Raw genomic sequence first — 26,356 nt, forward strand, 5'->3', positions numbered from 1 at the left:
CATTGCATTTTAGAACCATGTCTTAATTTACTGTACTGACCTATAGCTTTCTCATTGTTCTGGAAAACGATCAGATTTACCAACAATGTTTATGGACAGCGATCAGATTTATCAACAATGTTTATGGACAGCCATAGTTTGTAAAGGACAATATTAGAAGCTTGACTACCAATCATTAATAGGACAAAGGATTTAGAACCCACTTTTATAGACTCTAAAAGGCCATTTAATCCAAACTCCAAAGGATGTTTCCTAGAGATCTTTCTGTCTCTGTGGGAATTAATCACTTCCCAGCATCCCCTCTGCCTTGCAGTTACTCTAACTGAAAGGAGGTTTGTTCCTTAGCTGTGCTAACTGCTGTCTCTGAACCTAGTTACGGCTTCTAGCTTTGTCTCTGGGGTTCTTTGTCCCTTCAGAATGAACTGAATCCTTTGCCACATTACAACTTTCAAAAACACAAATTACATTCAATCTTTAGAGGCTTGATAGTGCCATCCAAGATTCTCACCTCAAGCCATAAAGTAAATCCTCATGAAATAATTTTCCAAAGTAGATGTATAAAATCACACACACACACACACACACACACACACACACACACACACACACACACCATGTCAGTGAGAAGATCAATTAAAATTCAAATAATTTCCATAGACATGGTCCACTCACATGTTACCTGGAGATTTAAAAAAATATTTTATCTTTAATTGTGTTTGTGTGAGTATGAGTCTCTACATAGTCAAGAAGAAGGAATTGTATTCCCTGGAGATGGAGTTATAGTCCATTGTGAGCCATCTTTCTGACTTGGGTGCTAGGAACTGAATTTGACCTCTGTAGCACTTTACCATTCCCTCAGCCCTGTGCTTCTTCTTTGTCTGTTTACTTTAAAATCATACTTCATATAAGAAGAGGAAGAGAAAGAATGAAGGAGAGGGGAGTAGGGAGAGAGAGAGAGAGAGAGAGAGAGAGAGAGAGAGAGAGAGAGAGAGATCCAGACTTAATAGGAGCAGAGCCAGCCTAGTGTGAGGTGGTGTCCCAATAAATGGGAATGACATCTTCCTTGCCTCTTAGGGTGGTTGCTGAGTTTTGTATGAGATACTAATGAAAAAAACCTGGTATATACCTGATGAATGTTAAACCTGTATTTGTTTTCACTGGTGCTTAATAAATATCTGTTAAAATAAGCAAGGGAAGAAAATGTTTAGAGACAGTGACTCCTACTCTTTTAAAAATGTTTAAGTTGTTATTTGATCATTTCACACATGTATGCTTTGACCATATCCATCTCTGGCTCCCCACTCCCGTTCTCCTTAGATACCCCCAAGGACTTCCAACCTTTATGCCTTCTTCACTTTTTTTTAAATCCACTGAGTCCAGTTAATGCTGCCTACTGGAATACCGACTGATTGATCTCATTGGCTTGATCTTGTGTAGGCAGCCATAGCTGCAATGAGTTCATGAGTAAAGTGACAATGCGCCATGCTGTGTCTAGAAGACAGTATTTTACAGCATTCCTCCCATCCTCTTGCTCCTATGTTCTTTCATAAGCTTTGGAGATGGGGGTTAATACAGATATCTCATTTAGGGAGAAGCCCCCAAGAGACACTTATTATCAGGGCTTAACTTGTTAGGATTCTGTGGCTTAATGGGGACAGGAGTGGGTAGGGGGACAAGGTAGAGGAAGGGCTAACCAAACCAAGAATTCTTGTAAACACCTCATTACTTAGTTAGCTAATAAAACTTAAAAGGGAAATTTATCTTTCCATTTTATCTATTTGCTTTGTTAAGAATGTTACCAATAGCTAGCAGAATCTCCCAAGAGTTACCTGAAATAGCTAGGAACTGAGAGTTTTAAAAGATTCGTCAAGATCCAGAAGGCTTCTTAGCAAATCAATTTACATGGGCATTCTGGTAACTGCTTGTGGTAGTCAATAACTGTCATTGCCTTTCTGTGGGACTGGTATGTGCAGAGAAGTTTCCAATCATCAGGCTTTGTCATTAAAAAAAAATCCACATAGTACCTGACTTGTTCAAGAAAGTTTCTCCCCAAGACACTCTTGGACAAGTCTAAGTATATGGCTTCTGAAGGTTCTCAGGGGCCGCTTCTCCTTGACACCAACAATAGGGTGTTTTATGTTAATAACTTAGGCACTTATTTCTAAGGGATGAGATGTAACTGCATTTTCCATTATGCAAACAGTCTTGTTGGTAGAGACTGTAAGGAGAGTACAAGGTGTTTTGGACACCTGATGTTACTGCAAATACATATTTAAAAATATCTTCACAGATTAGATTAAAAATGTTTCCTGGGATTTCTTATGGCTAATTTCTGGGTAAAAGGGAGTAGAATTGGGGAAGCAGTAGCTGTTGGAATCATTAACTCAGTCAAAACCAAAAATCTATTCCCTAGGCTTGTACTCCTCCCTATGTTGAATTGATGATGCCACAAAATCAGTACTCTGAAATTTTCCTGCATAATTTAAGTTGTTAAAGAGATGGAGATCAAATCTAGGGTTGCATGTACATTAGGCAAGTACTCTTCCATTCAACCACAGCCCCTGCCCTTGCCTGTATGAAGGCATCTGTATGGCCTGTCCTTGGTGTTCTGACAAGATACACCCTCAGCTGCAGCCACTAAGAGCACCACCTGTGGACATTCACTACCTTGCTTTTTAAAGGGACCCTGCCCACCTCCAATCTCTCTCTCCCTCTCTCTCCTTCTCTGCCTGCCTCTCTTTTCTCTTCTGTTACTCCTCAAGAGGCTGGTCTCCCCCATCCCTTCCCTTTTCCCCAATCACTTAATAAAGAACCCCTCCATGTGAGCTCTGTTAGCATGGCATCTTTCTCTCTCAAGCCACATTTTAAATTACAACAGAATAAAACATAAAAGACTAAGGGAAGAGGCTAGTCTGTTTATATTTCTCATAGTATGTTTGACATTTCTAAGATTTCTTAGGCTTCTATTTTCTTTGGTGAAGAACCAATATAGAAAACTTGGAAGCTATTTATCCCAAATTATTATTCTGTGTATGCAGTGGTGTAATAGAGTTTACTTGTACTGGTCTGTGAGAGTCTAGTTTACTTTTCTTTCTTGCTTTTAGTTTTTTTCAGTGTAAGGACCTCATGTTGGCAGTTACAAGTTGGCTGGGATGGAAACACATAATACAACCAGGCAATGTTACAAATTAGGGTTGATTGTTAAACATGTACTAGCACACTACTGTGTATGGATGTGCAGTGAGTCTCCATCATCTTTTCTGAAGATGCCAAATGGTTTCCTTTGAGAAGACTGAGGTAATTTCTCATAGTATTGGAAATGTTGAGCTCATTTTATGAGTTTTTGAAGAGGAGGGGATTATCTGTTGTTTTTATCAGCCCCCTTTGATCAATGAGGATGCAACCAGAGCATCCTAGATTCTAGATGTCATATATAAGAGAGTTAGAAAGTAATATTAATATCTAATACATAAATAACATTTCCCATTTCCTTCTTTTCTTCCTTCCTTCCTTTTTTTTTTTCAAGACATGGTTTGACTGTGTAGCCCTAGCTGTCCTGGAACTTATTCAGTAGACCAGGCTGGTCTCAAACTCACAAAGATCTGCTTGCCTCTGCCTTCCAAGTGCTGGGACTAAGGGTGTGTGCCCCGATCTCTGTTCATAATTAATGTTTTCAAAAACCATCCTGGGGCTGGTGAGATGGCTCAGTGGTTAGTAGGAAATACTGCATTTTCAGAGAATTTGGATTCCTTTCTCTTGCACCCTCGTTGGGTAGTTCAGAAACGCAATTATCTCCAGGTTCAGTAGGTCAGATCCAGTGTCCTCTTCTGGATTTTAAGGGCACTTGCAGTCCCATGGGCCCACCCACCCTGACAAGGCACAAAAGCCCTCATGTACACTTAATTGGAAATATCAACTAAATTTTAAAAGAAACAATCCATATCTGATAAAAAAATAATTGTGCAATGTATCCTAGTTTCACCAGCCATTAAAAAAAAATCAGACTAAAAATCTCACTTTAAGATTTTGAATGAATTGAGTTGTTCTTTTCAATATGGTTTTAAAGGATGTAAGGAACAAAGGGGCAGCCTATAATGCTTTCTAGGTCTGTAACTTCTTGTATTTTTTTTTTTTTAGCATTTTAAAAATTCCATTTCCTTGTTTATTTTTCCATCATTTATTGCATAGAAGATGGATCTATTTTTGTGAGTTAATTCACTTCTTTTATTGTTTATCTGACTCTTGGGATTTTGAATTTCCTTCAGAATTATGCTCAGTTTTTTTTTTTAAAGCCTATGAACACTGTACTAAACCACAAGCCGATTAATGACGTCTTTATTGACGTTCTAGTAAACTAACTCTCAGGGTTTCGCTCCTGCTAGGATGATTTATAACTGTAAGTATATAGATGGTCTAATAAATGGAAGCAATTTGTGGCACTAATGTGCTTACTCCAGACTTACCTCCGGGGAGAAGCTCATTGATTAAAGGGTCCATCTGTTCCACAGGTGTTCCAGCACCTGCAAGCAGTTGGTGATTCAGATTGACTTGATAATTGCGTGGCTTTCACAGCCTTTGCCCATTTCTCAAAGCTATTGTTTTATTGTAGTGTCCTTGAGAAATGACATTTTATTTATGGACTGGTGCTGTTTAGCAGTATATTTAGTGAAATACGTGTACTGTGTATTGGGGATATCTACTTTGAAATTATCACCAGTTCTAAGAGTAACCTAGTAGTGGCTTAAATACACACATGTATGCACATACACACAGTCACCATACATGGTCATGTGTTCTACATTTGCATGTCCAGTCAACGATGTATTATAATCTTATATTTAAATTGTATTCATTATTGTTGGTTTTTTGAGACAGCTTTGTTATGAGCAGTTTTTTTCTGCCGGCTTGGTTCCACCACCGTGGCAGTCCAAAATAACACACAGAGAGGCTATATTTGATATAATGCTGTTGGCCACTTATTAGTGTTTCTTATTGGCTAGCTCTGTCTTAAATACTAACCCATTTCTATTAATTTAAGTATTTCCACGTGGTCTTATCTTACCAGAGAGAGAGGCCGGCATTCTGCTATGTTCGTCCTCCATCTTGAACTCCTCCCTACTACTTCCTGAATTCTCCTTGTCTCCTAGTCCCGCCTATCTTGCTTTCCTATTGGCCAACAGTGCTTTATTCATTAACCAATAAGAGAAACATATTTACAGAATGACATCTCCCATCATCTCTTTTCTATCTAAAGTAGAAAGAAGGGTTTTAATTATAACATAGTAAAATAGATAACAAAAACAGTTATCAAATAAGAACCACAGTTAACAATATTTAGTTGATTAACATTTAAAGAAAATATTTTGTCATCTATCCTATCTTTGTGAGTCTAAAATCCTATATGTAATTTATCTTTAATCCTAACTAAGGAAAACTATAACCATAACTATCTGTCTTCAACTGCTTCAAAGACCACAGAAGGACTCTAGAAATGATAAGAGACAACTTGCCTGGTCATTCATCTGAAGCTCTTCTGTAATGTTCCATCTTCAGCCCATAGGCCATAGTGTGTCTGGCAGACTTCTCAGAAAAGCAGGAAATTACAAACTGTCACCTGTGTTGGCAGTTTGTCAGTTACTTTTATCTGTGTCCTGAAGAATGTCTGGCAGACTCTTCCATGAAGCAGGAACCCTGTAGCAATATCCATATTGTATCAGCAGTCACTTTCCTGTGGGTTCTGCATGTCCATTTTATACAGCATAAAGTCAAACAGTCCAGACAAGAGCAGTATCTTGCCCAAATAGCTAGTCTTGCCATATTGAAAGCAAGCTTCATAACGTGTTTCTTCTATGTCTATCCTCCTTTCTGAGGCAGGTGGTGCTGCCAGGAGCAGTTATGTCTCACTGTTAAGAGAAACCCTAAACAATTTTAAATGCCATATTCTGTAGGTCTTTGAAAGGTTTGAAGAATATTTATTCATCTCATATATATATATATATATATATATATATATATCTGTATATCTAGAAATCCTAACTTAACTATAAGTTTTGACTATCATATATAACTAAAATCTACTAAATTATACATTAAATTTCTTTTTTTCTATTTTATTTAATTTTATATAACAGTCCAATTAAATGAAAACAAACATTTATACACAATATTTGGGAATTTGGGTGTCGTTCTTTCCAAACTACTTCCTGCTGGTAAGGGGCGCTGTCTTGGGGGATTCGAAGAAGATTCAGATATCCTGGCTGTAGTCTGTAGGGCTGTTTTGTCCAGCTGTTTTGAATGTAGGATCAGCTTATACATTTCTAAATAAGCTACATAAACACAATACCTAAACAAGAGAAGAAATATACTTATTAGAAAATTGACCTTAAATTTACATCAATAAATGAAAATCCATTTCAAAACATAGCATTCATATCTATACCATTATCCCCTTTTTACCTTTAAAGAGATTGGTTGTGGTCATTACCATTTAAACCAACCCCATTTAAATGAAAACAAACATTTATAGACAATATTTTGGAATTTTGGTGTTGTTCTTTCCAAACTGCTTCCTGCTGGTAGAGGGGCATTGTCATGGGGATCCTAAGAAGATGAAGATATCCTGGCCTAAGTGGTCTGCAAGCCTGTCTTGTCCCAGCTGTTTTGAATGTAGGATCATCTGGAACACTGTTTCAGGCGGTCTTGCTTGATCAAACCTTGTTAGTCTGGAAGGAATCCACAGCTTTTCATTTTTCTGTGAAAACAAAAATAGAAATCTTTTTCCCCAGTAACCTGTCCTTGGACTTAAATTGTGGAGTCAAAGCATTTTTAAAATATATAAATTGGAATAATCTAGTAGCATTTGTTTTAACAGTTGTTGCTATTTCCTCATCAGTCAAACAATTTAAAGACAATATAATAGCATACAGTATCCAGATTATTTTTGTGCTTTCCATCTTTATGTGGCTTTTTTATTACTCTATTTCTTCTACTTCTATTTTTTTCATTTTTTGAGACAGGGTTTATTTGTGTAACTTTTATCTGTCCTGGAATTAGCTCTGTATGCCAGGTTTACTTTGAAATCACAGAGATCTGCTTGCCTCTGTCTCCCGAGTGCTGGAATTAAAGGTGTGTGCCAATAATGCCTCAGCTACTCTCTGTCTTTTTATTATTCCTTTTTAAACCATTGTATCCTCTTTCTTTTTCTCTCCCAAGCCTATGTATATTTTAGAACACATTGTAAACCTTTAGAGGTTTTCTTAATCGGAATCTGTCTTTACTGTAAATCTTTATTTTTTTCTGGCCATGAGTCTTTTATCTGGTAAACAACATTGCTAAAATGAAAGCCATAGCTGTATTAGCCACAGTCTATCAAAGATGGTGGTAGATACATTTACCACCAGAACTGAGAGCTGTGTTCACTACCTTGGTCTATGTTGCAGCATGTTGCTGGCTTAGAGATGTGGTCATTGACATTGCCAGCTCTAATGTACACCATTATGTCGTTAGCAGCATTCTTTAAAAACTGTGCGGTTTTTTGCTGTTATGCTGAGTCAAGGCACCTCCCTTAAAGGAGCTGCACAAATTTATGCTTGTATCTAGCAAAACAGAGTCCAACCGAGAAAAATGCTGTTCCTAAGAAGTCTCTGCTCTTTTGTTTCCAAATCCCTCTTTTAAGCTTTTGTTAAGTTTTAAGTGGAAGTTCTTATTAACCCGTTGCCAATGCCATTTTGTTATGACTATGTTTTCTGCTGCCCTGGTCCACTGCTGCACCAGCCCCAAGTAACATACAGAGGCGCTATATTTGGTATAATGCTGTTGGCCAGTTACTAGTATTTCTTATTGGCTAGCTCGGTCTTAAATATTAGCCCATTTCTATTAATTTTGTTATTTCCACACGGTCTTATCTTACCAGGGAGAGGGGCCAGTTCTAAGAGTAACCTAGTAGTGGCTTAAATGCACACATGTACATGCACATACACACAATCAGCATGCTGTGGTTATGTGTTCTGCATTTGCATATCCAGTCAACTCTGTATTATAATCTTATGTTTAAATTGTATTCATTATTGTTGTTGGTTTTTTGAGATAGCTCCTCTGTATAGCTCTGTTTGTTCCAGAATTCACTCTGTAGACCAGCCTGTTTTCAAATCCACAAAGATCTGCCTGCCATGCCTACTAAGTGCTGGGATTAAAGGCATGTAACAACACCACCCCAAGTTTTTTTAAAGATTTATTTATTATCTTTAATTATGTGTATGTGTCTCTCTGTGTGTATGTCAGGTGTTTACCAATGTCCAGGGAGCCATCTCTCTACTCCTCTCAAAAATATTTTAAAAATTCACATGTACTGAATACGTACAGACATTTTTTTTCTGGTCATTGTCTCTTAAGCAGCACTCCACAAGTAGTTATTTGCATATTCATGGTGTTTGCTCTGCGGTACATATTATATGTAGTCCAGGCAATGATATGAAGTATGGAGGAGAAAGTGGGCAGGTTAACATTTAAATACTATGAATTATGCCTGAGGGCCTTGAGCTTTGGAGTGTTCTAGAGCCAGCCTCCCTCTGTGACTAAGTGGGGAGTGTATAGCCCATACAAACAGGGATATGTTTTTAATAAATGTTGGTGGATGAATAGATTCATCTTGGTGAGTGTTTCATCTATTTTCAGGGTGAATCATGGGATAATTCAACTACTATAACTCAAACTTGTCTTCCCTTTAGCCTCTATTTTTTCTAAACAAAGATAGTGCATTGGTGTAGAATTTCACAATTTACTTTCTACTTTCACATTAATTTTCCCTGTGCTGTGGTTCTTCAAGCTCTCTATTTGGCACTGTGCACAATGGCTAGTTAATCTGCGTGACATTTCTAAGAGAAGGGCTGAATTAACCTTTCTTTCTTCTTCCTTCCTTCCCTTTCCCTTTTTTTTTTTTTTTTTTTTTTGTGAAAACTATAGTAGGTAATAATATCTTTTTAGTTGTCCATTTCTTTAAAACAGTTTTATATAAAATTTTATTTATTTCCAGGAAGGACCTTGTTTAAAAAAAAAAAAAAGTAATAATGCAGATTCCAGGCTTCTAGCTCCAGCTGTTATGATCAGACTGAATGGGCCCAAATAACCTGCATTTCTAAATAATTCTTTTCCTAGGATACACATTGAGGAAAAATCATTTTGAGAGAAAACATGTCCTTTTGATACATCAAACCATTTTACCTAAGAATCGTTGGTGGATGGTTGTTATCATCTTGAAACAAATTTGATTGTTAATTATGTCCAGCTCTGGAAATTTATATTAAAAAGTTTGCCTTGTGAAATTGTTTCTTTTTTTTTTTTAAAGTAACTTCACACGTTTTGGCATTAAGTCCAAATCAAATTGATCACATCAGTAATTTATTTGGAGCTGCGGGTGTAGCTCTGTGACAGAGCACTTGCTTAGGCTGCACACAACCTTATGCTGCAAATAAATTAAAATTCAGTCACTCACCAAAAAAAAAAATTATTTATTGTGTGTGTGTAGATCCTGATGCTTGGCTGCAAGCACCTTTACCAGATGAGTTGTCTTGATGGTTCCCATTTGACTATTTCTTTTAGACTGGCCCCTGGGCTTCCCAGCTTCTGCTTTAAAGTCTCAGAGATCATTTTACAGTATGTCTTCTATACCTGACAACATTGTTAGCTTGCCTCCTGCTTCAAACAGTATCTACAGGTTAAGGCTAGTGGGTGTGTTTGTTAGGTGTAAAATATTAACATTTTACTCTGTGGCAATAAAACTCTATTTATTGTGGTTTTTGAAATATTTCAAGTAATACTAATATATACCTCAGCAAATTAAGAATAATAAGGATAGGCTTAACATCATTTGCTGCTCTGGTTTGGGATTTAGGAAATCATTCTGCCTTTATTAAAACTGTGGCTCTTGCCAGGTGTGATAACATCTGTCTGTTAAAATTCAAGTGCTGAGGCAGGAGCATCTGAGTGTGGGGACAGCTTGGGGTACTTAGCAAGACTCTATCTAAAAACAAACAAGCAAACAACAACAATGACAACAACAACAACAAAAAAAAACCCCAACCAAACAAAACCCCAAAACTTTATTTTTAAAATTAAGAAAATGCTGTTGTCTTGTGTTAATGAGAATGCAAATCCAGTCAGGCAGTTTAGCTATTCCATACTACAGATGACAAAAAAAAAAAAAAAAAAAAAAAAAAAAAACTTGATCCAACCATATATTAATTACATAGGTTTCTGTCGATGACTGCCTTTTAACAACCAACCTCTTGATTGAGGACATTTGTGAAGTAACTCCAATACTGACAACTTAAAAACCAAACCAAACCAAACCAAACCAAACAAACTGTCCCCCCAAAAACTGTGTGGAAAATGAAGGAGCAGGGGAGGAGTGATTTCTGATAACTCCCTGTGCAATGCATCTGCACTTGTGTTAATCTTCAATCGTCAAAGGTGGAGCTTGGGATTGGTTATGTAAAGATGAAAATGAATTTGATAGTGTTTGAGGAAAAGCAGGTGAATATAAGGTGTTTGGAGAATTGTGCTTCATGATGCCATTTGCTTTCTTGTTGCTAGGAGAGAGATAAGTGAGCCTCTATGGCTGTGTGTGCAACACCAATTACATCCATACACAGTGACGCACCTGGTAGCTTCAGCCCTGGAGAACCAGGAGTTCTTCTTTGTATACACTGTGGACAGGAAGACAAATGCGACCACCTGTCCTCACAGCAGAAAAGAAAATTAAGCACTGGTGAAAGCTGTACTTTCCTCACTCCTAGATAAGCTGAAGACATACTGGCACTGAGATGACCATTCATCCCCACTCCAAAGCTGTCAACTGAATATCTATCTCAGGATTAAGGGTTCTGAGGGCAGTTTCTTCAGAATCCTTTGCTTAGCTTCTCCAACAGAAATAAAGATTAAGGAGCTCCTGCCTGGCAAGGTTCTGTGGTGACCATGGAGATTAATCTCTTTCTTAGGAAACCAGCTGCCTCCACTCTCACCAAGTGCAATTTCCATTCCTGTTTGGGGATGTTGGATAGGACAACAAACCTGGGTATTTGGCATGGGGTATTCTAGAATTCCAGTCTTCCTTGATGATGCTCAAGTTCCCTTCAGTTTTTCACTTACTCTCTTCTGTGTGGGAAGATGGGGCTTTAAAGCAAGGCATTTAACTTACACTTATTCAAAATTTCCCTGGACTGCCATTCATCATGCTCTGGACTCAGTATGGCTGACAGGGTAATGAGCTAAAGTAGATATACCATTTCACCTCTAATAGAACTCAAAGACTTAATGTGTGTTTGTATGTGGGGGGGGGGGAATCAAATCCCAGTGATTTATGAATAATTTTAAATTGAGATATTACAATGCCAAGGCATTGCTATTTGTATCAGTTGATAGTTATTTGTGGTTAGAAGGCTGTGAAGACAAAAAAGGATACTTATGTGTTAAATTGAACATTCCAGGCAACAGCACTTTGGCAACAGAAGGTATGGCTGAAAGAGAAAGGATAATGCCTCAGGGACTGATGAGGTAGTCAATGCTAGGCTATATAGAGAAATTCTCTGTGTGTACACTAGGAGAAAATGGGTAGTTATTGATTTTTTAAAAAGAGTTGTAATTTTAAAAGATAATCTGAGTCCAGCAAGATGACCCACTTGCTACCCGAACTTGGTGAGCTGAGTTCGGTCCTTGAAACCAAGTAAAGCTGAAAGGAGAGAGCTGACTCCAAATAGTTGTCCTTTGACCTCCACACATTTGTTGTGGCCCCTGGACATTACACACACACACACACACACACACACACACACACACACACACACACACACACAAATAATAACATAAAGTTATTTCTTAACAAAAAGATTCATTCTGGCTTTAGGTGGGACCTGAGCTGGGAGGCAGCCACAGAGTTGGGAGGAAGTGTGTGGTTTAGAATCTTGAAGCAGGGCCATGGTGTATGCAACATTCCTTTATCATTGCTTTGCCTCTGACATAGTTCATGCGTACAGCTGTGTCCTCAACACCTACAATCCTTGAATGTAGAAACTTTTTATTTGCCATTTTATTTGCTTGTGGGTCCCCTGTAGTCTCTTCAATGAGGAAATTTATAGGCTATATGGTGAATGTTATATTTAAGCATTGTGGCTCATCGCCATCTTATAAGTTGTGTCAGCATGCTGGAAAGAATTCAGCTTTTCATATTCTGGTGCAGTTCATTGTGTAATGGTCCAGTTTGTCTCTGGGTCAGGGGTAACTTTCCTTTTCTTGTGCAGTATCTTCATCTCCATGGCATACATTGCCTCATGTTCACCCAAAGCTTGGTTTTTATCTACTCACAAGTACAATAGGCACCTAGAGGAAGAATGGCTCTGACAGGAATCTCCTGCAGAGGTGAAAACCAGAAACCATAGTGCAATTCTTTTTGACCAAGAAGTCAGGAGTTGCAAGCAAGTATGGAACAGGGAATAGCGACACCCACAGCAGAACTAAAGAGGATGTGCACTATACTAAAACATTTGTGTTCAAATGCAAAATAAACTGCCCAGCTGGAGCAGATGGGGCCATTTTGGCTAAGTGATGTGAATCTAATATTTCTCCTTTAAGTGATTAAGAACTAAAACCCATGGAATTAATTTAAAACTTTAAGTATAGCCATAGCCCACCCTCTTTGCTCACACTTCCCAGTGAAGTGAAGCTTCAGACTGTGCTAGGGTGAGGACCGGGTTCCGCCCACTGTCTTCTCACACAGCTGTGTGAGATGGCTTCTCTTCCTTTCCTCTTTCTCCATCCTCTCCCTACCCTCTCACTTCTCCCCATTTTCACATGGTGCTCAATTCCATTTCTCATCTCTCTCCACCCTCTCTCCTCTCTAAACCATCCTGGTCTCTATTATGTCATCTCTCCATCTCTTCTCCATCTTCTTTCTCCCTCTCTTCCTACTTTCTGATCTCCATTCTTTCGCCTCTCCTTTCATTTTGCTTTCTCCTCCCCTCTCACCTCTCTGCATTCTCTTATCTCTGTTCTTTTTGTTTTCCCTTCTCCCTTCAGCAGTTTCTTCTGTGCCCCAACCATGTGTTACATACAGTAAAGGAACGAACGTGCCAAGTGCAGATGCTTCACCCAGCAAGGTAGCAAGTATATACTTTTCACAGAAAGGAAAACAGCTGGCTGTGATTTAAGGGAAGAAGCAAAGGGAACATCTCAGATCCTTCTTATCTCTCCTCTGGGCTAGGCCCTAGCAGGTAGTTAATTTATGGACTCTTTCTCAAAAGAAAACAAAATTATTTGGATATAAATAGCACTGACCCATTTCCTACATGATCCTTAGATTAAGATTAGCATAAATCCAGGAGGAGAATACATAAGGACACACAGGAGCAGGCTTGCATGGTGAGGAGTCACTGCCATAAGATGGAGTGAAACCTTAGTCAAAGAATTTTTTAGTAATGGGGGGGGGGGTTGTGAGGTCTCTTTGAATATCCAGAGGAGCAGCCCTCATGGTTTTATAAGCAGGGACATCCCTCCCACTGCAGTTATTGAGGCAGATGATGGGCAGGATTAGGGAAGAATACTTGGCTGTCATGTTCCGCAACATCATGACTCCTGCCAGAATGCAATCGGTAAGAGTGGAAATGGGCAATTGCATTTCCATTTCACAGGCTTTTAACAATACTTTCCTTCTTTTGGCTTCATTTGTGCTATCATGATAATAGAAATACCTGTTTCCCATATTATGCTGGGAAATTACTTATAAAGAATGTATTGGGTTATGTAAAGCATCTCACTGTGACAAGATAATATAACAGTAATGTGGGTAGGAATGAATGCGGCAAACTCACAGCAGTTGCTATTTCCAGATAAGGTCTAAGAATTTGCAGCCATTATCTCTCCTCTCCTCTCCTCTTCTCTCCTCTCTGTTCTCTCCTCTCTGAGGTACAATCCTCTGTTCCTTCTATTATTAAGACGGGGGTGCAGAGAAAGAAAGGGCTGAAATGACTTACAGAAGGTCAGCCAGAACAAACTGGTATCTGGGTTTGACCCCACACATTGTGTCCTTTTAATCTTTATGACTCAGGGAAAGAAAGAGTATAGACTTTTAGCTAGTGCAGAAGGCCAGGATTTGAATTCTGGTCTCATGGGTTCTATAGGTATGGTCAGGTGTCTTGAGTAGTGTGGATTTCAGTTCGTCCACATGTATATAGGAGATGAGTAACAATATTTATCTTTAAGATATTTGGTGAGGGTTATGCAAGAAAACAAAGAATGGTGCATAGCCTACTATGGCACAGAATATCTTATCAGTAGTAGTATTTGGGCCTGGTTGACCTGCCATCACAAAGATTTCACCTGTGGCTTGTGCAGTAGAGATCACTCCCTCCCCAGGTTTTGGAGGCTAGAAACCTAAGATCAAGGTGTGGCAGAATTGGTTTGTGGTTGGGACTCTCTTCCTGGCATACAGGCAGATAGATACCTCCTTACTGTGCCCTCACAGGGTCTCTCCTTGGTGAGAAGAGAAAGTCCTAGAATTGTATGTCCTGTAATGACAACAGGTCTAATTCAGCAAGAATCTCGGGACTCCATTGAACCTTAATTACATCCTGGATGATCTTGTTTCCTAATGCAGTCACACTGGATGTCAGGATTTCACATGGGAACTATGTATGAACACAATTTTTTAGAAGGTGGTCAGCAGAGAGAGGGGACTAGAAGGATGGAGCCATAGGATGTTTGGCTAGCTCTAACACCCCAGGCAGATTCCTGAGATGTCCTTTCTAGAGGGTTATTCATGACAAATTAATAGATACATGATATATGTTTTATGCTATCATCTTACTTTCTTTTCTATTGGTGTGATAAAAATCATGGCCAAAAGAAGTGTGTGTGTGTGTGTGTGTGTGTGTGTGTGCATTATTTGGCTGATACTTTATCATTACGGTTCATTGTCAAAGGAAGTCAAGGCAAGAACTCAAGGCAGTACTATGGAGGCAGGAACTAAGGCAGAGGCCCTGGAGATGTACTACTTACTGGCTTGGGCTCCATGGCTTTTTTCTTGTACCATTGAATACCAAGTTCCCAGGTGGCACATCAGTGAGCTGGGACCTCCTACATCCATCCTTAATCAAGAAAATGTCCTACAGATTTGCTGATCGTTCAATCTTACAGAAGCAGTTTCCCCATTGAGATTCCCTCCTCCCAGATGTGACTAGGTTTGTGTCAAGTTGATAAAGGTCAACCGACACAGCATGTGTGTTGTCTGCCTTCCTTTTGTTGAGATTGGAAATATCTCTTACTTTCTATTTTTTTTAAGGTGAACCTGAATTTAAATACATTGGGAACATGCATGGTAATGAGGCAGTAGGACGAGAACTGCTCATTTTCTTGGCCCAGTACCTGTGTAATGAGTACCAGAAAGGGAATGAAACCATTGTCAACCTGATCCACAGTACCCGAATTCATATCATGCCCTCCTTGAACCCTGATGGCTTTGAGAAGGCAGCATCTCAGGTGAGTGCCCGTCGGGTGGATGCGACCTGCCTTCTTCATCTTTCTGATGAAGTACATGTGTACTTGTCTATTCACAACTCCATCATAAAGCATAGAAACAGCAGAGAGTATGAGCGAGACATAATCCAACTTGTTGCTAAGAAAAGTTAGCCCTGTAAAGGACACCTTTCTTCAGCAAAAGCTTTGTTGAGGCATTTTGTAAATAAGTTAATGTAATAATAATAATAATAATAATAATAATAATAATAATAATGTTTTGCTGGACTGTTAAATAAATGACACTGATTCATTCATAGTTGTGAGTAGGCAAATTTGCTTCTAAAACAGCTGTTCTCAATCTGTGGGTCGTAACCCCTTTGAGGTTGACTGAACGTTTCATGGCGGTCGCCTACGACCATTTGAAAACACAGATATTTACATTATGATTCATGGTAGTAGAAAAACTATAGTTATGAAGTAGTACTAAATATACTTCTATGGTTGGGGGCACACTGCAGCACGAGAACTGTGCTAAAGCCTCACAGCATTAGGAAGGCTGAGAACCACAGTAAGCAATGTCTAAGGCTGTGCCTGTAGCTGGGTGAATTGGTGTCATAGCGCTCTCTGGTGGAATGAAGGAAGAATGACTTGCGATTAGATCAATGTTTTCAGAGGTTTTATTGATAGTTTTATGAAAGATCAGTAAAGGAAACCAAACAAAGCAGGTTACCTGTGTTTACAATAAAAATAATTTTATACATTTTAAGTGTCGGGATAAAAAATAATGGCTTTCTTTTTGAGACAGGGTCTCACTATGTAGCCCAGGTAGCCTGGAACTTGCTATGTAGATCAGGCTGTTCTTGAACTCACAGAGATTCTCCTGTGTCTGCCTCCTGAATGCTGGGATTAAAGGCATAAACCACTATACCTGGCACTACTGGCTTTGTAAGAGAGTATATGTGTGCTTCCATTTTGATTGGAGAAGATTGGGGACATTGTAGTTGTATATTCTGTTTATGGTATAAAATTTTGAGACTGATTGTATAACAATTAAGCATTATAAACATATCTATCTCCTCTCACGATGATCATTTATTTTATGGTAAAGACATTTAGAATCTTTTGGTTTTGTTCTAGATCTTGAAACAGATTGCATATTGTTAAAAAAAAAAATAAAACCTGTAAGAGGCATACATGTTATCAACACCCAAGAGACTCATGTCCAAATCATCTTACATTCTTAGTATTATTTAGTATTTAGTATATTTAAAAAAGTCAGTCTGCTGTGACTTCTGAGGAATTTTACTTAATTCTAAGTGTTGGTGGTGTGGTTTTAAAAAGGTTACCTATGATCAACGAGTTTGTACCAACTTTTAGTATTCATGAATCTGTACTGGCCTCCTTGGGGTTCTTACAGCATATGCCCGTAGCTGCAACCATTAAGAGCACCATCTGTGCACATTCACTCTTTCCCTTTCAATGAGGCCCGGCTCACTTCCCCCCTCCCTTGTCCCCCTCTCCCCCTTCTCAGTCTCTTCCCCTTCTCTCTCTTCTCTTCTGCTCCTGTCCCCAGAGTCTTCCGTCTCCCCTCCCCATTTCCCCTTCACTTTCCCCCGGTAAAGCACCTCTCCACCTAAGCTCTGTCATATGGCATCTTTCTCTGGTATGCCACTTTTTAAAATTACACCACCAACATTTATTGAAATCCAGTAAACATCTCATATGCATAATTATTATTAATTTTTTAAAAGCATTCATTGAAATACTTCTTTTCAAAATGCTTATAACAAATATTTTAAGTTGGGTACCTTCATGTGTACAGTGTGGGAGGCTCCTGTAGTAGATGATCCCAGTGAATTACTTTTGAGGGCAATGATGGGGACCGTAAGTGGGTATTGAGAGTAGTAATAAGCAACGATGGCTTTTCTGTTGTCTTTCGTAGCCAGGTGAGCTGAAGGATTGGTTTGTAGGCCGCAGCAACGCCCAGGGAATAGATCTGAACCGGAATTTCCCAGACCTGGATAGGATTGTGTATGTTAATGAGAAAGAAGGTGGCCCCAACAACCATCTGCTGAAGAATCTGAAGAAAATTGTGGATCAAAATGCAAAGGTAGCACGTGCGCGGCTTTTTCGGGTCTCACACGCACGTCTTTCCTGGGACTCACACATTGCTTTCCTGGGGTGTCACACGCATGTCTTTCCTGGGGTCTCACACATGGCTTTCCTGGGGTCTCACACACTGTTTTCCTGGGGTCTCACATGTAGGATTTTCCTGGGGTCTCCCATGCTCAGCTTTCCCCAGGGTCTGCCCCATAACCTGGGGAAGTATGTTCCAGTATCTTCATTGCAGTGAGTAACATAGAAGTGGCTTAAATCTTGAACGGAACAGTTACATATGACTCTGAAGGCGAAGGCTAGAGGGGCTGGAGGCTGGGGGTTATCTTGCTCCTGAGGACTGAGGATGAAGTGTGGAAAGGGAAGGGGATGGGGGAGCAGCTGGAAACAACTCAGTTGAAAGTCTTGGTTCCAGGAAGCCCTTCTCCTCATCTGACCAAGTCTTGCAGCACTCCACACTCTTCATCTTTGTCCTTTTTCCTAAACCGGTGAAATTCCACATCACCTACCTGTTCTGTTGCTCCTCAAACCCACCGAGTTTCTTTCGCTACTCTGTCTATCTTGGATGGGACACTTCCCCTGAGTTCCAAATTATGTTCACCTACTTCCCAGCATGTATGTCCTTCCCTGAATTGTTCCAGGTAGCTGCTATGTAGGATTCCCCAGGTCTACACCTCCAATCTCGACCAATTCCTTGCAGACCTCCAGGAAATGCTTCTTCTTCTTCTTCTTCTTCTTCTTCTTCTTCTTCTTCTTCTTCTTCTTCTTCTTCTTCTTCTTCTTCTCCTTCTCCTTCTCCTTCTCCTTCTCCTTCTCCTTCTCCTTCTCCTTCTCCTTCTCCTTCTCCTTCTCCTTCTCCTTCTTCTTCTTCTTCTTCTTCTTCTTCTTTTCCTTCTCCTTCTCCCTTTTCTTTTCTTTTCTTTTTTCTTTTTTTTGTTCCACTGGGTCCCCAGTGAACAAGCAAGTAGCCTAGAACTCTAAGCTAGGGTCCAGAAACAAGTATTTTCCCTAAGAATAGCATTTGTTTCCTTTGTCCCTATCATCAAAGTTTTGACTTTCCATCACATCACCACTCACCAGCAATTAGCTCTAATACTCCAGTGACTAGATATTATAGCAAATCATTGACCCCATCCATTCCCATCTCCTTCCCTAGCTTAGTTCAACCTTATAGTAACCATGTTTTTATTTATACTTATTTTGGTTTTTGAAGATAAGGTCTTGCTATATAGCCCAGGTTGGCCTTGCCTTTAAAATCCTCCTACTTCTATCCCCAAGTGGTGCTGTGTCAGCCCTGTTGCCTCAGTTACCTCTAGGACTTTCTTTGAGATTTTGGAAAGTGGGATCTCACAATCTCATTATAGCTCCAGGACCCTTCAAATGCCCTGTGGACCCTGAGGCTGCTGACTGACTTATTCTTTTGTTTGTTTGTTTGTTTATTATTTATGTATTTATCTTATTGATCCCGGTTCCCTCTCCCTCCCTCTATCTCACCCTCCTATTCCCCCACCCTCCTATCCCACCCCCCCCACTCCACAGCTGACTTATTCTTTAATCTAGCTCTGATGGTCCATCTACTCCAACATACCCTCAGAATGTACCATTTGCTTCATATTGGCTGCAGTTCCAACCATCCCTTTCACTTGGAGTCATTTCTGCTCCACGAGACAGCTCCTGTGAGATGTTCCTTGTGTTTTGTGACTATGGTGCAGTGGGGGTGCTGTTTTTACATGGTGCTGTATGGATGACACCACGGTTGTTTATTTCTACTGTTGTTTGCCCTTTGACTTCAGACTGCAGTCCATTCCCTGCAATGATTCATGACTGAATTGCCCATTGCCATATCTGAAAAAAAATTAGCTAATAGAAACCCCTGGAGTTGAGACAGACATTCATCATGTGCAGAGACACTGCAGGAGACCCCAGGAGGGAGTTCTAGACTTTTTGCTCAAAGTTCTATACTAGGATTCTGTATTTAGGATACTGGCTGAGCTCACCAGGGGGAGCCAGTCTGAGAAAAGGGCTATGCATGGAGGAGGATGCTGGCAGCATCTAGTGTTAAGAGGCAAACTTCCCTCCTTCTGAATCTCAGATGTCTCTGTAGTTTCTCCCCCCTGAAAACTGCTTTCAGGAGAAGGAAGAACTGGGAGGCAGTGATGTTGGGTGGAAAGAAACAGCCCAATGTAAAGCTGTAAGGAATAAGACCAAAAGGAAACCGGAGGCTGGGCGCTGATATTGTCCACACACTTTTGCTAGTACATGTGTGGAGGTGTCGCTGTTAACTCAGAAAGGAGGAAAACAGTTCCTGTTACTCATCACAGGAGAACTCTGAGACTCCCTTGTTCACAGGGGGTCTAATTGGTAATTTGGTGCAGGTGAGACAGTTTCCAGCCAGTATAGCTGCCTCTTTCTCTAGTTGACCTGTGTCATGCTTGCATGGATGGCATGATGTTTGTGTATTCTTGCTTCAGGCATTCTTATGAAGAAATGCCATTGGGGCTTGGAAAATGTCTCAGTGGTCAGTGCTGCTCTTACAGAGGACCTGAGTTTGGTACCCAGTGCCATGTTGGGCAGCTCACAACTGTTTGTAAAACCAGCTTGATGGGATCTGATGTCCTCTTCTGGCCTCCCACAGGAATCTGTACTCATGTGCACATACCCACAGGCACACATAATTACAAATAAAAATAAACCTTAAAAAAGACATGCCTATGTGCTTTTAAAATGAGGGCTTGCACTTAAAAAAAAAGTAACAAAACCAATGCCACTTCTACATTAAAGAGAACGGTGCAAAAAATCAGCTTTAATTCATTACCCAAGATATAAGCAAGATTTATTTGTAATGGCAAATCTTTAGTGGCTTGAATGAGAATGGGCCCAATGAGCTCATGTATTTAAATACATGGTCCTCAGCTGGTGGAACCCTTTGGGGATTAGGGGGTGTAGCCTTGTAGGAGAAGAGTGTCACTGGGTGCCATGCCTACCTGTTGCTGTGTTCTGCATCATGTTGATCATGGACTCTAACCATCTAGACCTAAGTAAACTCATTCTTTTATAAGTTGCCTTGGTCACAGTGTCTCATCACAGCACGGTAAAGTAACTAACAAGTATACGGCATTACGAATGATACAGCATTTAGACCCAAACAAGTACTTGATTAATGGTCTTATTCAGTCCTCCTTTCCAAGTTCTCATTTTCAACATAGTATCTTATCTTTACCACTTAAAAAAGACTTGAATTTCCAGGGGTTATTTTGTTTGGTATGTCAGAAATCATGGCTTAAGGATGCAGAGTTCTCTGACTACAGATTCGGGGTCTTTGGGCTGTGTGCATGACAGTCAGATGTCAGGAAAAAACCCCTCCTATTCCCCTAGGAAGCCCTACAGATGCTGCCAAATGTTTTTGTGAGACACACCACTAGATACAAATACTTCTCATTCTTCTCAGACTCTGGGAATGAAAATCTCCACCTGCTTCTCAGAGTTCATTTTCTAAGTCATTTCTCAGTCAGCCCCAAGCTTCTCCACCTGGCTGCCTCTGTGATTACTTGAGTTCAGCATGTGAACCGTGGCCTGAATCACTTGAAAACAGCAGGGCTTAAAATACATCTGATAATTTATTGCTGTTATGCTTTTCTTTAATGGCTGAAACTGTGAAGGAATCTGGACAAATACAGCTTTAACATAGTTTAAATGCCAAAGTCATCTAATTATAGAACATGTCCTTGGGTCCTACTTAAAGTCTTTAAAGTGGAAAGGCTCAGAAGTTTTAAAAAATATACTTACTTACTTACTTACGTGTGTGTGTATGTGTGTGTGTGAGTTCTTTGGATATATTGAAATCTCATGCTTAGCATCAAGCTCCCTCCCCTTTGCTGACAGATCCATCTTGCTCACACATGTACAGGAGTTTTGAAGGTAAGTCACATACAGTTCTATACTTTTTCAGGCTCTTGCTTTTGTGGGTGCTCCACAGAGTAGATTAGTTAGACAGATAATGGCAGTACCCAAGGACTCTCAGCATTTAGTCAGGCTGAAAGACCCTGTTAAAGTCAAAGAGAAGACCTCTTCAATTTGACCAATCATGAGATTTACTCCATTGCTGCTGAAAACAGTAACATGCATATCATTTATCATACATATATAATAAGAGAGCTAATGGAAAAATCTAACAGCTGCTTGAAAGTTGGTTTGTTCTGGACTATGTTTGATCTCGTTAAGAAACAGATTCTTTCAAGTTTGAAATTTTAAAATGAATATGTTGTTACAAACAAAGAATAAGGCAGATGTAAATAAGAAAAATAGCCCAAGCACTGTGTTCTTTAATGATCCCCATCACATGTTGCTATGTGTTCTTTAATTGTATTTCTTTACACAATACTCTACAAATTCATGTAGGTTCCATGTGTGAAGGAGAATGTGAGTCCCTTCTTGTTCATGCTCCAGTTAATAGCCCCACTCATACTCATCCTTTAACTCTACTATTCTACTATTCATTGACAAAACGTTGTTACCTGTATGCAAGTAAGACAAACCCACACATTTAAGTGGTCATATTTAAAAATATCACTTAGGTGTAGTATAGTTGATAGACTACTTGGCAAGTGTGTGCAAGCCTTGGGTTTGATCCCCAGCACAAACCTGGCATGCTTGTAATCTCAGCACTTGAGAGTAGAGGCAGGAGGATTAGAGGTTCAAAGTCATTATCAGAAACAAAGTGAGTTCTTGGCCTGAGTGAAATCTGTCTCAAAAATAAAATAATAAATGGATTGTCAAAAAAAAAAAAAAAAAACCTCAAAGGAGTTATATGAAGTATATCCTTATTAGGGCGACTGTTGCTATGATGAAACACCATGACCAAAGCAGCTTTGAGAGAAAAGGGTCTGTTTGGCTTACACTTCCTTATCATCAAAGGAAGTCAGGACAGGGGAGGAACCTGGAGTCAGGAGCTGATACAGAGATCATGGAGAAGTGCTGCTCACTGGTTTGTTCCTTATGGCTTACTCAGCCTGCTTTCTTATAGAACCCAGAACCTTCAGCCTAGGGGTGGCACCACTTGCAATGTGCTGGACCCCCATCCATCATTAATTAAGAAAACATTCTACAGGCTTGCCTACAATTGGGTCTTATGGAGGCATTGTCTTATATTAAGGTTCCTTTCTCTCAAATGAACTTTAGCTTTTGTCAAGTTGACATTCCGAGCACACAATGTTAGCAATCCATGTGTTTAGGAGGCAAAATTATGAAGTCACTTAAATTTTCTCCTTTGAGTTTGTATGTCTTTACTATACTTTCTACATGACACATTTATTAGTAGAGACAATAAAATCAACCAGCCAAATAATAAAAATAGTACACAATTCTTTTTGGTTTTGATTGACAAATAATTTTGCATTTGGGTTAAAATGATTCATCCATACATAGGCAAAGGTGTAAGGATCAATGAGGGTGATCAGCATTTCTACCTCCTTAGATCTTTGCTATTTCTTTGTATTGAGAATCCTTAAACATTTTTCTAATTCTTCTATTGTTTTAGAATTTTATTATTATGTTATTTTGTGTATGTCACATGCGTGTAGTGTCTGCAGAAGCTAGAGTGTTAGATTCCCTGAAGCTAGAGTTACAGGAGGTTGTAAACTGCCCAAGATGGGTGCTGAGCGCTAAACAAAAGTTCTCCAGAAGAGCAGTAAGTGCTCCTGATTTCTGAGCCAGCTCTCTATCTCTCTTCTAAGTGTTTATGAACAGAATAAATTGTAGGATAGAATTATCCCACTGTGTTGTGGAGCATCTAATTGTATTAGTCTTCTATAAACGTCTTTTGACACCAGCTAACTGCACTTTTTCACAAGTATGAATGGCCTATGTGGAACCCAGAGTATGTTTAATACTGAACAACTGATAATCTAAAGTCACTCTGTCCCTAAACTTTGTAGCCTGGGTTGGAATCTTGGCTATATGAACTTGGATGTACATGTTACTTAGCTTACTTAGCCTTTGCATTCTGCTCTATAAAATGGTGAAGAGTTTTTACATATCCAGTAAGGATGCTGCAGTGCTCAACAAAAATGCTGTGTGCAAGATCTGGTCATGGACAGCACAGAAATAAAAAGAAATAACACAGGACACTGTAAGGTGTACGGTTTTTCCTCCCACCGCTGGTCTTGTCCGGCTGCCATGCCAGCCCCAATTAACACACCGAGACTCTGTATTAGATATAATTCTGTTGGCCCTTTACTAGTTTCTTACCGGCTAGCTCTGTCTTAATTATTAACCCATTTCTATGTATTTCCATGTGGTCTTACCAGCGAGAGATGGCTGGTGGTTCTATTCTCTCCAGATTCTCCATCTTGACTCCTCCTTACTACTTCCTATTTCCTCCTTGTCTCCTAGTCCCTCCTATCTTCCTTTCCTGTTGGCCAACAGTGCTTTATTATTAACCAGTATGAGAAACATATATACATAATCGCATCTCCTATCAGGACACAGCCAGATTTTTCTGTCCAGAAAAAGCAGGACAGAACACATCTCAGAAAAAACGGTTCCTTTTTATCAGAATGCTCAGAGGCTGGAGGATGTCTACTTGCTATTAAGGGCTCAGCACACAAAAGTATCAAGTGGCTTTTGTTTTTCTCCAGATTCTTTTGTTATGAACTTCTTTTTATTTACTTCCAAGAAAGGCCATGAATCATTGAAAAGACAGCATGAATTCTTGAAACTTGCTTCTGTTTAAAGTTTAAGGTTCCCCTTCCAAAGTAAACTGTTGTTTTGTGGTCAGCTTTCAATGAGACTTGATCTCTTTTCCTTCATAAAAACAATGTCTGAAATGGTTGAAGGGAATTGGGAAAAAGTAAGAAATAAAGGGAAATAACAGTTGCCATGTGTTTGAGCCACCAAGCAGGGAAAGCACAGTTTTGTGGTTCAGCAGGCTTTTCTTGATTTGCTAAGGATTATTATAAGGCTGTGTGGGCCATGGCAGACAGAGGAAGGAGTACCAATGTGATTTATATGTTGTTTTCAAATCTAAAGAGAGAGGGGAAGAAAAAAAAAACATTTCCCCAAAGTAGAACTTTTAAGGAAATTTACACACAATTTATATTTTTCATATGTCTGGGAGTATTGAGTGTTGTTCCCACATAAACTTTGACCCACTCCGAAACCAACTCAAACATGTTTGACCTATGAGCAGTTTCTGGTACTTTGGCTTTCCTGTGTCTTTTCTGTGATGTCACCAATGACAGTAATTATCATATTTTGATTCATGCACTCCTTACGCTTTGACACAGCTTGCCCCAGAGACCAAGGCTGTCATTCACTGGATTATGGACATTCCTTTTGTGCTCTCTGCCAATCTGCACGGAGGAGACCTGGTGGCCAATTACCCATATGACGAGACAAGAAGTGGTATGTAGTTCCTTCTCTTCTCTAAGAGGCTTAAGGTTTGCAGGTTCTGGGTAAGAGTTAGTGTGACATTTCTATACTATTCTTTTTATTGCTGTTGTTTTGTTCTTTAAAACAAAATCCTACTCTACAGTCTGAGATGGCTTTGGACTTGCAATGCCTCTACTTCAGCCTCCCTGGCATTATAACAGGTGTGTGTCACTATGTCCCATACTGTAGTAGAGAACCAGCCAATATAAATACTTCCATTTATAAATGTCCCCGGATTTTTAATATGGTCCTTGCATAGAGAAGTAAGAGGCCAAATTGGCTTATAATACTTGGTTTTTTAGGTGAAGAAAAACAGGAGCTTAACTAACTCTTAGAGAAGAGAAGGGAGAAAATGGAAGTCCTTTTGACAGTCCTGTATCAGATCCTACATACCAGATATTCATATTACAACTCACCACAGTAGCAAAATCACAGTTATGAAGTAGCAAACAAATAATTTGATTTTGTTGGGGGTCAAACACAGCTTGAGGAACTGTATTAAAGAGTCACAGCATGGGAAGGTTGAGAACCATTGCAGAGTCAGTCCTGCCTCCAGTAAAGATTACATGTAGACATTGTATAGATTCATGTTGAACATGGCTTATAAGCAGAGCAGCCTCTATTGCTTCATTTGCCGTGGGAATCCTGACGTATATCATGCTCTCACTGTCAGCCCCTGAGTCCTCTTCTGCTAGTGTCAGGGAGGTGAAGTGGTGCTGTGACTTTTCTCTAGCGTGTCTCAGTTAAGCCTTAGCCAAAGCAAGTGAGAGAAAGTCCTGCTTTGACCCCTTCTTGGAGAACTCCGAAGAGTAAGATCTTTGTACAGGATGGAGCTTTAGGGGCTGAAAAACGAAGATCTGAAGAAAGTCAGAATAGAAAGCACTGTGAGATGTACTTTGATATACTGTGGTTGTCATTAGCTGGGCAATTTGTCAGCCAGGTATGTGTTATAACATATGAGTGAGAGTACAGGATATCAAAAGAAATTTCCTTTATTGTATAATACAAACAGAGAAAGTTTAGAAACACCTGAAGTTAGATGCTGGATTTCTGTATGCCAATACTTTATAATACTTGTAAAATTACTGCTGAGGAATTTTTTTAAATTACTTTTTTTTTTAAAGACAGGGTCTCAGATAGCCCAAGCTGGCCCAGAACTCCCTGTGTTGCCAAGAATGGCCTTGAACTACTGACTCTTTTGCCACTATTTCCTAAGTCCTAGTATCACAGGGACTGTGTCCTACCAGCAGACATCTTATTAAAATAAAATAAAAAAATTTAATAATGGAAATATTTCTGTCTTCTCAGG

General features: G+C 39.5%; 1 protein-coding gene across 1 annotated transcript in view; it reads left to right on the forward strand.

The window, feature by feature from the left end:
- Positions 1 to 26,356, forward strand: part of Cpe (carboxypeptidase E) — a 99,052-nt gene that overhangs the window by 60,299 nt on the left and 12,397 nt on the right. Inside the window, exons 2-4 of the mRNA XM_051181953.1 lie at positions 15,329 to 15,525; positions 17,447 to 17,614; positions 24,903 to 25,020. Of these exons, the coding sequence (XP_051037910.1) occupies positions 15,329 to 15,525; positions 17,447 to 17,614; positions 24,903 to 25,020 (483 nt within the window). The remainder of the gene's footprint in view (positions 1 to 15,328; positions 15,526 to 17,446; positions 17,615 to 24,902; positions 25,021 to 26,356) is intronic.

Source organism: Phodopus roborovskii, unplaced genomic scaffold (assembly GCF_943737965.1).
Source record: "Phodopus roborovskii unplaced genomic scaffold, PHOROB, whole genome shotgun sequence".
In the NCBI taxonomy this organism is placed as follows: Eukaryota; Metazoa; Chordata; class Mammalia; order Rodentia; family Cricetidae; genus Phodopus; species Phodopus roborovskii.